The sequence below is a fragment of the Elephas maximus genome, chromosome 15 (genome assembly GCF_024166365.1).
Source record: "Elephas maximus indicus isolate mEleMax1 chromosome 15, mEleMax1 primary haplotype, whole genome shotgun sequence".
NCBI lineage: Eukaryota > Metazoa > Chordata > Mammalia > Proboscidea > Elephantidae > Elephas > Elephas maximus.
Window position 1 is genome coordinate 32,353,651 of NC_064833.1, and position 15,551 is coordinate 32,369,201.

A 15,551-nucleotide genomic window follows, 5' to 3' on the forward strand; every position below is an offset into this window, starting at 1 on the left:
ACAAAAGACAAAGTAGGAATTGAGTAAGCCAAGGTAGCCGTAATTATCATTGCTGGTATCCTCACCATAACCATCACCGACCTGCCTCATGAGCTCTGTAGAAGACTAGGCTATGAAAATGAATTCTTGGTACTTCCAAAGATAATTACCTCCCCCTTGGAAGGAATCCAGAACAAGCCCACATTCAGCTAAATTCTGCATTAGAGTGGGCTGTTTTACAGTTGGGAGAATTTATTCCAAGAACCTAGAAGGCACATGAAAGATGAATAGATAGAATTATCTTTAGTGTGCCAGATTTTATTTTACCTTTAAACATACCCCAAAGCATTTAAGGGAAAGAGGATGAAGTCATTTTGTCCATGTACAAAGGCTTTTTTAAACATCATTACAGCTGGCTCATATGGTTGTCAATCTCTGAGGAATCAAACATACTGCCAAAGACATGCATATCTTACACGAAATAAGGTCCATATTGCTAATGAATGATTAAAAAATATTTAAAGAGAGTTTAGCATAAATACATGTGTTTACAGTGAGAGGATTGAAAATGAAACGGTACAGTTTACTCAAGTTGGATTCTATAAAGCTTTTTATTCAAAATTATTTACTCACTATATCTCTCCTATTTAATTACCAAAAATAAAAGTAAAGTTGCAGTACTTTGGATATAAATTAATAATGAATTTACGTTTTCCTAAAAAATATTTGAATGAGTTATAACTATTTCTTTATACTGATTTTAAAATATTTGTATAAAAGATAAAAGTTAATGAACTTACCAAAACATCATAATACATTATTCAAGTATAACAGATAAACAGAATATAAATACATTCTCACTGATCATTCAAAAACATAACTGAAATATTCCAGATTCTTATTAATAGGAATGTGACTGTTAGGCATGAACACTTGAACACTGTTCATGAGTAAATTTAGAAATACTAATAAAAATTGGAAGAATTAAAAGCACGGGGTGTAGCTGGAGATTCAGTATTCAAAGGTGGAAGACTTGATAGAAGCCAAAATCTGGTAGAGGGTTTCATAGCAAGACTTAATTGAAAAGCACTGGAACATAACATCTGATGACTAGGGAAATGGACCCCAAGTCATTAGATTGCTGAGTTTTCACATTGCAGTACTGCACCACCTCCTATAGGACAAACCACATTCTTCCCAGGCTATGTAGGAATGAATTGGAAAGCATGACCCCACCACCCCCAAGCCCTTACAAGTAATTCTGTTTTCACTTCTTGACAGACTTTGGGGTGTATCTCAGACCAGAATCAGGGGCCAAGAGAGGTATCTTTTGAATAGAGTCATTTTCCATCTTATCTCTTATGCCCTCTTCATTGGGCTCTCTGACTCAAACCTGATCAATCAAGGAGGAAGCAGAAACTATACATTTAGGGGAACAGGGCAGAAAACACGCCAGGAATTTTTAAGACCCAAGGAACTCTATGTTTTTTAATGGGCCATTTCTGTTTATATTCTCCTCGTTGACTAGTCATCATGTCTCTAGCTGATTGTTTTTGTTGTTGTTGGGTGCCATCAATTCTGACTCGTAGCAACCCCATGTGACAGTAGAACTGCCCACAGGGTTTTCTCGGCTACGATCTTTACAGAAGCAGATTGCCAGGTCTTTTTCCTGCAGAGCCACTGGACGGGTTCCAACTGACAACCTTTTAATTAGCAGCCAGGAACTTAACGGTTTTGCCACCAGGGCTCCTCCTGCTTTAACCACAATTGAAATCAACAGTTGAAAATGTGGGCTCTTAGTGGTTAAAAGAAAAAAGGAGCCCTGGTGGTGCAGGGCTTGGCTGCTAACTGAAAGGTCAGTGGTTTGAACCCATCAGCTCTTCGGAGGGAGGAAGATGTGGCAGTCTGCTTCTGTGAAGACTGCAGCCTTGGAAACACTATAGGGCAGTTCTCCTCTGGAACTGACTCGACGGCAGCAGGTTTAGTGGTTAAGAGCTGAAATCAGAAAGATTCCAGTTTGAATCCCTTCATGTACTCCTTCATATACTTGCCATGTAAGTGAGAAAGCTACTTACTTGGTGCCTTCAAGCCTCCAAGTTCAAATCTGTAGCTGAGAATGGTGATCCTTACTTCATGGGATCATTGTGAGAATTCAGAGGCTTGTTACAGGGCCTGACCCTTAAAGGATGGTTATTTTATAAGTATATTTATAGGACACCACTCATTACAACTGAGGTTCAAGGGTCTGATGGTGGTAGAAGAGACCCGCAAACCTCGGTCACCTTTAGCTCACCTGTGATTACCTGTCCAAGATAGCCCTCCACACTTAGGGCTGCCATTTCACTCTGTGACAGTTTCCTCCTTCCTTACCACAGCAGGTAAAGCTAGGGTAGACCATTATTGCTAATACTTTGATTAAAGTTATTTACACTAAGGCATGAATAGATTTAGCATGCCTGTGAAATGCAATTTTCAACTCCCATATAATCTACAACTGAGATGTTGGGAGAGTTCCCCAATCCTCTCCCCCCTCTCCCCAAGTAAAGAGTCCCCAGGAGGTACAAATGGTTAACTTGCTTGGCTGCTAACTGAAAGTTTGGATATTTGAGTCCACCTTGAGGGTCCTCAGAAGAAAGGCCTGCAATCTACTTCTGAAAAATATCAGCCATTGAAAATTCTATGCAGCATAGCTCTACTCTTGCACATGTGGAGTCCTCATGAGTCAAAATCAACTCCATGGGAACTGGTTGGTTATGTAAGGGGACTGGTTGTAACTGGTTGACTATGTACTAGTTGGTTACGTTGCCTTAAAAAAACTAATGAGAGTAAACATAACAATGAACTATTTACTGGGATAATTTTAACCTCTCCATATTTCCTGTAGGAAAAGTCCTTTTTAGAGGCAAAAGTTAACCAAATGGATAGCTGTCAAAAGAACCTTAACTATGAATTTTATACTTAAAAAATTTTCACTCAAGTTGCCCTTTTATTGTTACAGGGTAAATGGAAGCTTCACAAAGACAGGAATTTTGTCCATTTTCTTCATGAATGTATCTAAAGTACCTAGATGCATGTCTGGTACCTGTTCCCTAAATATTTGCTGAAAGCTAAGGGGAACACCTCCTCAAAAGGGTTTCCTTTTTTTAGAAACTTGCAAAAATAAAAATAAATGTAATCAAAATTTTTAATCACATGAAAATTATATGTCCTAAGCATTATGTTTCTGAGGGCAGCTTCTGACATCTAATATCCTCGGCTTGAATTTGGATTCCGTGACCCTAAGCAAATCAATTAACTTCTCTAAGCCTCAGTTTCCCCTTTGTAAAATGGCTATAATGAATGCTGATAATACTGTCGCTATGATAAAGTATTTCACGAGTAAAGTGGCTACAAAATGTTCTGGCATAAACACCCAATAAATGTTGGGTGTTTTTATTACTTCTGAAATCTTGCTGAGCAAGTTATTGTGTTCCATAAGGTAAATGAACAGCTGGAAGTCCCATAACCAGTTGTCAAAGCCAGCTCTAAGCAGCCAAGTTTTCTGACAGTCTATGAAAAAATTCTTGCTTCAGTATGGAGCTGCCTGCTATCCTCTTTATATATACTTTTCGGACTTCCTAAAGAAAACAACGGAGAGGAGTAGTTCATTCTATCTTGCAGGATTTTGAAAAATGCAGGATTCCAAGATGCTTGCCAGAAATAATGTCAAAGTCTCCAACGGAGGCTACACAAACAATATAACTTTCCTGGCCTGGAGTTTACCAGACTTCTCCAACTGGAAAACTTTCTTCTCGAGCATTTGTGAGAATGCAGATTCAGGGAAACAGGCACCAAACACTGTAATTTTTGAAGTGTCTTCAGGATGAATATAATATTCAGTGTCGCCAAGCGCCTCACTTCCTCCCCCGGCCTCACTTCCCTCTGCTCCTGCCACGCCCCACTGCTGTTGCTGGGATCCGCTGGGCGGGTGGCTCCGTGCGAGTGCAGGCGGGGGCGGCCACGCTCAGCCTGAGCCGAGGACCCGGGAGCTGGCTGCAGGGGAGGCACCGCAACAAGCGCCTCCTCAGACATCTCCAAGTACTGTGGGCCAGGCCGGAACCAGGAGGATCAAAGGAAAGCTATGTAACCGACGGCGGCGGCTGAGCGCAGCCCAGATGTGCCAGGAGCTCCAGGTGAGTCGCCCTGCCCAACTTAACACCCGCCCCCGTGTCCAACAGGTGGGCGGGGGCGCCGCTCCAAGGGACCCGGTGGGTACATTTCCAGCCTCACTTGGGCTCAGGCGCTCGGCTGCCTCCTTTCCCGAGACGGCGTTCCTATTTAAACCCCTGCCCCAGCCCACGCCTGTTCTATCCTTGCCTTGTTGCCTTCCCTTTTCCTAAAATGAGAGCTCTGCTGTGTGTCGGGGGACGCGCCCAGGGCGCAAGCTCCCCGGGAAACTTGTAGACACAGAAATGGCTAAAGGGAAGGTCACAAAGTGCCTTAGCGTGTTGGGCACCCAACGCGGTGGGGGCTGGCAGTGGTGACCGCGAATTCTTAGTGACCCCCTTGGACTTCAACTAAAAAAAAAGGCCATCGTTAATTACTCTCAATCTTGGCCAGGGGGTCAAAACCTGAGGGAGGGTGGAGGAGAAAATGGAGCGCGAGTGACAGACTAGAAAGAGAGTGAATTGGAGCAAAGGATGCACACCCTCGCCCAGAGCACCCTCCCCCACGCGCGCATGCCCCCCAGCGAACACGCCCGGGGAGGTCTATCAAGTCGCCGCAGGAAAAAACGAAATACATAGCCTCAGGTTGGAAGGGGCTCAGACCGGGTTAACACCTCTTCTGCTTTCAAAACTTTTCGTTTGGGGCCCCGGCGGGTGGGAGTCTTGCCATCCCCCTTCCTTGCATTTCACTCTGAGTCATCTTGCCCTCCTCCTCCAGTCTCGACTCCTTCTCCCCTTTCCCACAATAGCTCAGCAATCAATCCATAGACTACCCGGGCTGGGATCTTAATTGCAAAGTTAGGAGGGGCGGACGCCTGAGGAGGGCCGCGGCGACCGGCAGTGTGCCCTGGGGTTGTCACCAGCTGGGACCATACCTGACCATCTCCTCTGCGCCCACCCCCGCGCTCGGCCACCCTGCGCTCGCAGATCCCTAGGACCGAGGGGAACCCGAGCGCACGGGGTGGAGAAAGGAGGGGTGCGCGAGTGGGAAGCAGCCCGCAAGCTCAGATCTCGGGAAACCCCGGCCGCCACCAGGGGCCGCGCCACCGCCCTCACGGGACCCAGGCTTCCGGAGCACTCCCAACTTTGTGGTGCCCTCAGGCAGCCGCCACCGGGATGGAGCTGCCTCCCCGCCGCCAGGCGCTGCTGGACTCGCCGCTGGACAGCGGCTCCCTGACCTCGCTGGAGTCGAGCGTCTTCTGCAGCGAAGGCGAAGGGGAACCCCTGGCGCTAGGGGACTGCTTCACGGTCAACGTGGGCGGCAGCCGCTTCGTGCTGTCGCAGCAGGCGCTGTCCTGCTTCCCGCACACGCGCCTGGGCAAGCTGGCGGTGGTGGTGGCCTCCTACCGCCGCCCGGGAGCCCTGGCCGCCGTGCCCAGCCCCCTAGACTTCTGCGACGACGCCAACCCCGTGGACAACGAGTACTTCTTCGACCGCAGCTCGCAGGCGTTCCGCTACGTCCTGCACTACTACCGCACCGGCCGCTTGCACGTCATGGAGCAGCTGTGCGCCATCTCCTTCCTCCAGGAGATCCAGTACTGGGGCATCGACGAGCTGAGCATCGACTCCTGCTGCAGGGACAGGTACCGGTGAGGCGCGCCGGGCGGGGCGGGGCGGGGCGGAGAGATGAGCGTAGTAGAGGGAGGGCAGCGGAGGTAAAGCTTTGAGGTTTTTAACTGCCTCCCTGAACCCCTACGGCACTGTACTCGTTGACTTTGAGTGGATCCCGATTCCTAGCAACCCCATAGGACAGAGTAGAGCTGCCCCATAGGGTTTCCAAAGTTGTGATCTTCACGGAAGCAGAGGGCCACATCTTTCTCCTGAGGAGCCGCTGATGGGTTCCAACCGCTGGCCTTTCTGTTAGCAGCAGAACGCTTAACCACAGCGCCACTAGAGTTCTTTTCTCTGAATCCAGGCCTATGAATAGGGGTGGCCACTTCTGGGCTGGAAGAGGGGATGAGGGAGTTGGAAAGCGTCAAAAACAACATTTGAGTGAACTTTTTCCCCTTTTTTCGAGTTGGCGCATACCAAATTGACAGATACAGCGAGGGATGTCAGGCCGGAAATAAATACTTGGTAATTGAATGAATGAGTCAGTAAAGCAGTGCTCCAAAAGATGCTTGTATAGGGATACAGATTTGGGGGTGGAGAATTCATCATTTATCAACACTGGGCTGCTAACTTTGAACAACTTGGATGGAGAACTGCTTTAAATATGGCAGGCAGAAAGTTGGTCCCTTCACTGTGAAAGTTTATGTGACCTTCATGGTGACTTTGCTATTATCGTGCTGTTACTATCATTTCTTCATGAATAGCTTTTCTTTACATAAAAAAAAAAAAGTTCCATACCTCAAACATCTGTTCTTTGTACAAGAAAACGACTAATGCAGTAATCCAAAAGACTTTTGCTATGTCTAAATTCTCGGTAGAGAGTGTCATGGTTTTCTTTTTTTAAGATAATAATGTTGAATACTGTGAACAGGAGATAACCTGGATAAAATATGACTGGACTATTTATGCATTTTGCTGGAAGAAAACTCTGTAACTTCACAACTAAGCTTAATTCTATTCTGTTTCTGTATTCTAAAATTTTGAAAAGTTAGATTAATCACCAAATTGTCTTCTCTGAAAGATACTTCAGAAGAAAGGAGCTGAGTGAAACTTTAGACTTCAAGAAGGATGCAGAAGACCAGGAGAGTCAACATGAGAGTGAACAGGACTTCTCACAGGGACCTTGCCCTACTGTCCGCCAGAGGCTCTGGAACATCCTAGAAAAACCTGGGTCTTCCACAGCTGCCCGAATCTTTGGGGTCATCTCCATCATCTTTGTGGTGGTGTCCATCATCAACATGGCGCTGATGTCAGCTGAACTAAGCTGGCTGGACCTGCAATTACTGGAAATCCTGGAGTATGTGTGCATTAGCTGGTTCACCGGGGAGTTTGTCCTGCGCTTCCTGTGTGTGCGGGACAGGTGCCACTTCCTGAGAAAAGTGCCCAACATCATAGACCTCCTCGCCATCTTGCCCTTCTACATCACTCTCTTAGTGGAGAGCCTGAGTGGGAGCCAGACCACCCAGGAGCTGGAAAATGTGGGGCGCATCGTCCAGGTTCTGAGGCTGCTCAGGGCTCTGCGTATGCTAAAGCTTGGCAGACATTCCACAGGTATTCAGATGTCATTGGTGCTTTGTAAATTGCCATTGTTTATAAGCATTAGTGCACTAGGGAAGCAACTCTGAATTTACGTTCAAAATGAAGGTGCTGGGAAACAAAATCTTGAAGGTGTTATCACAGGTATAGAGGAAAAGTTGCGTCTCATGTTCTTTATCTCCCTAAGACATTCAGAAACAATTTGGCCATTGGTTACCCTGAATTTATCGGAATCCAGTGCCTGAAAGATGTACAGAAATTAAAGACATTCTGTCACCAGAAAGGAAACCCTGGTGGTGTAGTAGTTAAGAGCTACAGCTGCTAACCAAGAGGTCAGCAGTTCAAATCTACCAGGTGCTCCTTAGAAACCCTATGGGGCAGTTCTACTCCATCCTATAGGGTAGCTATGAGTTGGAATCGACTCAATGGCAATGGTTTTTGGTTTTGGTCTCCAGAAGGTTCTAGATAAAACATGCACAAACAATTCATGAAAAGATACACATAAATTATGTATGACATCTAAGGGCATAGTTTCTTATCTGTGTCCAGGGAAGTGTTTCCACACACATTCCTTTTGCAAAAGGTAAAGCCAGTCTTCCAGAGGCTTTCCTGGCTATGCAGAAAGAGATGAGCAGGCATTAACGGCCTCCCCCATAATTTTTGAAGACACGGTAGAAATATTTTGCTTTGGAAGAAAGCAGAAGACACTAATTAAATGCTTATCTAGTGTCTGAGGAATTTTCCTGTACCTAACCTGGAATGCATGAGAGTGAGATGGGCTGGAATGCATGAGAGTGAAATGGTGACAGGAATTCCTTAGCTTCTTTGTATGTCATAGAGCCTTTGAAAAGCTAATGAATTCTTTCCCCAGAAAAATCTCCACACAACACACACACACCCACACAATTATACATACAAATCATAGTCAATTTCAGGGGAAATCATACAGACCCATTAAAGATGACCCTTACTTCACCAAAGACAGTGGTTGCCAGTGACTGGCCCTGCCGCTGTTGGACATTCTGCAGTGCAGATGTGTTACCTTAGGGCAGACCTTAATGAAAATAACAATTCCCTGTCAAGCTTGGTAAAATGTAGATTCTGAGTTCCAACCCCAGAGAGCTGGGTCTAGTAATTAGGGTTGGGCCCAGGAGCATACATTTTAACCATCTCTTAAGTGATATTGTTGTAAGTGATGGACCACACTAGGATGGCATATTAATACAATACATATTAATGCAAATAAATGGTAATACAAATAAGTTGACTGGAGACTCCTGTTTCCCCGTCTTCTCTCCCTGGATACATGCCTTAATGGCAAATTAAAAGGAATTAATGCTAGTTTTCTCTCCATATAAATATAGGGAGAGATTAACCTCAGTCATGCTACCCCCAGCCTCTGAGGTAATGAGGACTTACCCTAATAGAATTTTGGCAGTGTATTTTCCTAGCTAGTCTCACAGAGCAGGGATTTGTTAATGGGGTTTCCAACAACTTTGAGAAGTAACACTCTTTGTTTTCTGACACATATAATGGGATGCTTTCTTTGAGTATTTATAAACTCTTCACAGAATTCAATTTAAAAACACCCCGTAAAGACTACATTTTTTCCCAAAAGAAAGCAAAAAGAAAATAATAGTAATTTCCACAATGTCACCTCTTTTCAAAGGTTTTCTCAGTTCTAAAGCAAATATAAGGAAAGTATTCATAAAGCCTTAATTTATTGAAAGGATATGAACGCTCAGTTGCATAAATATTTGACAATTTCACCTTAAGCATAACATTCAGCAAATAGAGACATAGATGACATATTCCCCCGTGTATTAATTATAATAAAAAAAAAGTGTGAGAGCTGTTATAGAATTGCAGTTAGGAGGATAATAGCGGGCCCAGCAGCTAGGTTTAAATCCTAGTTCCATAGCTTTGTACTGATATACTACCTCTCTGTGTCTCAGTCTGTTCATCTGTAAAATGGCATGATAATTACATTGATTTCATGTGTGTGTTTTCAGGGTGATCTATAATATGCTAGAAATTCAGATCATGGATTTTGTGTTTCTTTACAAAATTGCTTAGAATATTTCATTATGAAATGAAAACAGTCCTCCCTGACAAATGCTATAATTCTTCTCATATATTGTCACTTTATTTAAGAAATTCAATTCAATATAGGCACATCAAAGCCTGTTTTCTAAAAGGTATTCTAAAATGTATTCTTTTGAGGTTAAACCTCAAAATTAATATTTATTAATCTTTCAAAATAGATGGCTAATAATTCAAGAATATCCCAATTCTGAAGAGCAAAATTCAAAATGAGAGCACAACTAGTATTGTAATGCATTTCAAATAGTCTCTAGTGGATGAATAAAAGTAAAGACTGATCCTAAGAGGCCTTACTTTGGACTTCTGAGAAAATACCAGTGTTACATCATGTTAACGTGACTTCAAAACCTGGGTAAGCTTTTAGAAGCATCTCTCTTGCATCACAGAGAATATCTTACCATTCTTTCAAATCCTTCCTAGTCCTATAACGGGCTCCGCTTAATCTCCTTAGGAGGCTGGCTTCATCCTTTTACAGATGGGATTGGGTTTCATTGGGTCTGCCTTCCATGAGCTCAATGAATCCTCAGAACTAGCAAGGGAAATCCAGCAATGCCTCAGAAGTGAGTGAGTTCCCTAGGTGGCTCCACTCCCCTGTACCTCTTTGTAACGGAGGAATATTCTGTATTCAGGCTTATCTCCTCACAGGAAAGCAGAAATTCTCTGTACCTAGGAAGATGTTTTCCTAGGCTTTGACATTAAGGATTAGAACTTCAGTGGTGTTGTGGGAGCTCAGCAATCCCCCCTCTTGACACATCTCTGAGGACAACCTTTGAATGTACGTAGGATGCTCTCATGTCACCATGTCCCCAATATCTAATTTGCTTGTACTTCATTCCCATCATGTGCATCCTTTACACCCTCTGGGTTTCAGATAACGAGGCTACCAAATGTGTTAAACTTTGTCAGAAGGGTAAGAGAAACAGATGTGTGAAACAGAAGAAGACATTAGAAAGAATTGTTGGAGTGTCATAATGAAATGCAGGTCTGACGCAAAGAGCCCTACAAGTTCAGTGCCGCAAAGGTCTCCCATTGTTTAGGCTCAAGTCAAAATTCCTATAACTTGCCCTCTGCCTTCTTCTAAGTCTCATCCGTCACCTCTTTGTACATACTATATATGTACATATATATGTTGCTGTTGTTAAGTGCTGTCTAGTCAGTTCCAACTCATAACGACCCCATGTACAAAAGAACTAAACACTGCGCCATCTTCACAATCGTTGTTATGCTTGAGCCCATTGTTGCAGCCACTGTGTCAGTCCATCTCGTTGAGGGTCTTCCGCTTTTTTGCTGACCCTCTACTTTACTGAGCATAATGTCTTCCGGGGATTGCTTCCTCCTGATAACATGTCCAAAGTAGGTGAGACAAAGTCTCACCATCCTTGCTTCTAAGGAGCACTCTGGCTGCACTTCTGAGACAGCTTTGTTTGTTCTCGCAGACCGCATGGTATATTCAATATTCTTCACCAACAGCATAATTCAAAGGCATCAATTCTTCCATCTCCCTTATTAATTGTCCAGCATTCGCATGCATTTGAGGCAATTGAAAACACCATGGCTTGAGTCAGGCTCACCTTAGTCCTTAAAGTGACATCTTTGCTTTTTAACACTTTAAAACGGCCTTTTGCAGCAGATTTGCCCAGTGCAATGTGTCATTTGATTGCTTGACTGCTGTTTCCATGGGCACTGATTGTGAATCCAAGTAAAATGAAATTCTTAACTTCAATCTTTTCTCCATTTATCATGATGTTACTTATTGTTCCAGTAGTGAGGATTTTTGTTTTCTTTATGTTGAGGTGTAATCCATATTGAAGGCTGTGGTCTTTGATCTTCATCAGTAAGTGCTTCAAGTCCCCTTCAAGTGTGGCAAGCAAGGTTGTGTTATCTGCACATCGCAGGTGATTACTTAGCCTTCCTCCGGTCCTGAAGGCACGTTCTTCTTCACACACATTCTCTCTGTGTGTGTATATGTGTAATATTAGGCACTTAATAAATACTTAAGCAAATGAATGACTCTGTCTTTCTGCTTATCCTCCATCTGGCCCCATCAACTAGACTTTGAGCTTCTGAAAGACAGGAATTATGACTTAAATGTCTTGTACCCTCAGAACCTCGCCCAGTGCTGGGGACATAGTAAGTGTGCAATTCATGTTTCTGCAGGGAGAGATGGATGAGGGAGGGAAGGAGAGAGGAGGACTGCCAATGACTAACAGCAGTTGTTCTCTTACAGGTTTACGCTCACTTGGAATGACAATCACCCAGTGTTATGAAGAGGTCGGCCTACTGCTCCTATTTCTGTCTGTGGGAATTTCTATATTTTCAACTGTGGAGTATTTTGCTGAGCAAAGCATTCCTGACACAACCTTCACAAGTGTCCCTTGTGCATGGTGGTGGGCCACAACATCCATGACTACCGTGGGGTATGGGGACATTAGACCAGACACTACCACGGGCAAAATCGTGGCCTTTATGTGTATATTATCAGGAATCCTTGTCTTGGCCTTGCCTATTGCTATTATTAATGACCGCTTCTCTGCTTGCTACTTCACCTTGAAGCTCAAGGAAGCGGCAGTTAGACAGCGTGAAGCGCTAAAGAAGCTTACCAAGAATATAGCCACTGACTCATATATCAGTGTTAACTTAAGAGATGTTTATGCACGAAGTATCATGGAGATGCTTCGATTAAAGGGTAGAGAAAGAGCAAGTACTAGGAGCAGTGGAGGAGATGATTTCTGGTTTTGAATTCACTTTCAATTATTTATAAATGCTTATGAAAAATTAACTCCATTGATAAAGCCCTGATATGATATCTCTATAAGTTGATGAGTCTTTTTTGAGCCCTATCTGTCTTAATTTTTGCTGATATGTTGCTTAATGTACTAGAGTATTTCACACCCCCCATAATAACTGCGAACAAATTTCCTCAGGATGAATTGAATTGAATCTACTTTCACATTTGATTCTCAAAAATAATCTATTAATACAACCAAGGAGCCCTGGTGGCACAGTGGTTAAGACCTCAGCTGTTTAACCATAAGGTCAGAAGTTTGAATCCACCAGCCACTCCTTGTAAACCCTGTGGGGCAGTTCTGCTCTATCCAGAAAAGTGAAAGCTTTTATGCATCGCTTATTCTAAAAGTTTTTTCACTGTTAATTATTTTAAAAAAGGAAATTAAACTGCAGAGTCCAGAGTAAAGATGAGTGAACATTTAAGAACACGCTGAACAACTTTGCTATTTAAAGATATTCCTCACATAAATAAATCAGTCCTTATATTATCAGTTAACATTGTTGAACATACCAATTAGCTTCGTACAAGTTAAACCCAGATTTAATGATCATAGATTTTGTCCCTGTCTTCCATCTGTGCCGATCACTGGTCACAAATAGACTGAATCCCTACATCCTACTAGAGGTGGAAAGCCCCAAACTGCCAAGACTACGGTAGATAAGGGCTGCACACAGCCTTTGAAGAATTACTCATCTTCATTCTCTCCACAAGAAGCCCTGGTGGCAAAATGTTTAAGTGCTCAGCTGCTAACAGAAAGGTTGGTGGTTCAAATCTACCCAGCAGCTCCACGGGAGAAAAATCAGGTGATCTGCTTCCATAAGTTCACAACCTAGAAAACCTTATGGCACAGTTCTACTCTGTCACATGGGGTCACTATGAGTCAAAATTGACTGGACGGCTCCTAACAACAACATTCTCCCCACTGAGTGCGTTATATGCATCATATTTCTCAGTACTCCATGAAAATCAGATGATCTTTAAAATGTCTGTTTATGGATATACTATAGAGTTTGTCTTTAACATCATGAATATGTAGATATAAAATAGTGAACATTCTAAGTTTATATACTGAAAGTATTTCATAGCCTTATTCCATTATGAGAATGTTAGGTTGATTGACATCACTAGATGAACTTGAAGATCTTTTTAACAGCAACAAAAAATATTATGGACAGCTTTCTGGCTGTTGGGGGTAAATAGCAAATGTTCTAGCTTTGTAGGCATTTGGACGGCATTTTGACATTCCTTCATAATAATAGTAGAAATCCTAGACATTCTGTTACATAATTTAAAGCCAAAAGCTATAAAGCTAGGAACTACTTTATCATGCCCAATATTCTAGTAAGGAGATTTTAGAAACAAAATATTAAAAGGAATGTATCACCTTAATGCATGTATTCTCAATGAGGGCAATACTGCTCCAACAAGGACAAAAATTGGTTTTGGGGGTGGAAGAGGGAAACTTTTTATGTATAAAGCACAGATACACATAGAATGCATAAACAGATATGTGATGTATCTGTGTTATTAAAATTTCATGGGGTGGTCAGTTAGGAAAAATGTTTAAAAAGATTCCTTGGGAGAATGATAGAGAAATAAACATTGAGAAACACTGCTTTAATACATGACTATACCATATTTCATCAACTGTACCCCAAGACACCCTATTACGAACTTCCAAGAAAGAAAGGTACCAATTAATTGTAAGATGCCATTGCTTGCAAAATGTATCCCAATTTGATATGTAGAAATGTTTTAAATGCTCCTTAAAGTCAATGATACTCCATATGTACCACCCCCTGTTTTACGATACACATGCTTCAGCTCTGGAAACATTTTTATTGACGGCATGAGTTTTAAACTTTATGCTAAGGTACTTAAAGCCTCTTGGCTTGTTTCCAGTTCTAAATATTATGAAAGATTTAGGAGATATGAGTTGGCATTAAATAAATATTTTCCATCTAACACATACTCATAAGTGCTAGAGCATGGCAGAGTCACTAGTCCCAGTATAAATCCTACCCACATCCTGTAGAGGAACTAGAGGTTAGACACAGAGGGCAAACTTACCCTGGCTTCTCTAGAACTTTCCCAATAAGAACAGTTATGTTCTCTGATCCAGCACTGTGCTCTGTACTCTTCATGCATTATTCCACTCTGTCCTCAAATATCCCTAACTTATATAATTACTATCCTTATACTCTTATAAAGATGTGTTTTATATATTTGTTCATTCAACAAATAATTATTCAGCACACTTCTATGTGTTGAGCACTAGAGAATCTTTGTCTAAGAGGATGAAGCCCTCTTATAGCTAATATTCTAGTTAGGTGTGTGTGCGAGATTGGGGAGAGTGAGGGTGGGAGTGAGACATGAAAAACTGAGGCATTAAAAGATGAAGTAACTTGTCCCAATTCACACAGCCAATAGTGGCAGAACCAGGACTGACCTACAATCTGCCTGACCTTGAAATTGATACTCCTGAAAGCTTTAGTACATATTGAATTACTCCAACACGACCCGAGCAAAGGAATTCACAAGCCAACTTCTTGTGAATAGAGAAGTTTAATACCCCTTAAGAAAAAGACCAGCTTATTCTTATAAGTGGAATGGTGCTTTTAACGAATTGTTGTGGTTAACAACCCTTATAGTCAGAAATTAGACAAATATATACATATATCTTTAGAACAATTAATAGTTGGAAGATTTTTAAAGTGAAAAAATTTTAAAATATATATATTTTCCTATCATAAAAGATTTTAAAAATATTCTCCACAAATGTGCTATGTTAGATATATAAATTTTGTCAAAATATGGACATTTCAAAAGAAATTTTTAAATATAATTGCTTGGTCAACTTCACTGCTGTATAAAATATCAGTGTACTCATTCAACCAGTGCACATATATGTAAACCAAATTTAAGTAACAAAACAAGGCAGGCACTCTGTTCATTTTCTATTCCATCATTTTTAAAGAAGTTGACATTTTTTAAAATCTAAGAATCATTTCTATCAAATAATATTTAATTTTTTCTAATAGAAAATAATGGAATGACTATGTTTAAACTACTTAGAGAACACCAATTAAGGGGGAAAAAAGCCATTTGAGGGCACAGAGGTAATGCTGGAATATCTAAAAGAAATTTTAAGAAGTTGTTGCAGTATAGCTAATAGAAGTGACATAATATTCATGTTTTATTGTTTTGTTTGTCCTTATGTGCAATGAACTGTTGTATTTATCATTTTATTGCAATGCAGTATAATGTATCAGGTGCACAAAGAAGTTAACTGAGGCAGATATCTCAGTTCTGTGTGTCAATATGGAATT

General features: G+C 42.0%; 1 protein-coding gene across 1 annotated transcript; it reads left to right on the forward strand.

The window, feature by feature from the left end:
• Nucleotides 1–3,902: 3,902 nt before the first annotated feature.
• Nucleotides 3,903–12,226, forward strand: KCNV1 (potassium voltage-gated channel modifier subfamily V member 1). The gene is made up of 4 exons (XM_049853883.1): nt 3,903–4,151; nt 5,112–5,767; nt 6,817–7,346; nt 11,662–12,226. The coding sequence occupies exons 1-4, from the start codon at nt 4,134–4,136 to the stop codon at nt 12,171–12,173; spliced, it is 1,716 nt and encodes a 571-aa protein (XP_049709840.1). The 5' UTR covers nt 3,903–4,133; the 3' UTR covers nt 12,174–12,226.
• The last annotated feature ends 3,325 nt before the right edge of the window (nt 12,227–15,551 follow it).

What these genes read in the sequence shown, in the direction of transcription:
- KCNV1 (XM_049853883.1), top strand. An exon ending in GACTCCTGCTGCAGGGACAG is followed by an intron (nt 5,768 to 6,816) that starts GTACCGGTGAGG and finishes CTTCTCTGAAAG; the next exon opens with ATACTTCAGAAGAAAGGAGC. An exon ending in GCTTGGCAGACATTCCACAG is followed by an intron (nt 7,347 to 11,661) that starts GTATTCAGATGT and finishes GTTCTCTTACAG; the next exon opens with GTTTACGCTCACTTGGAATG.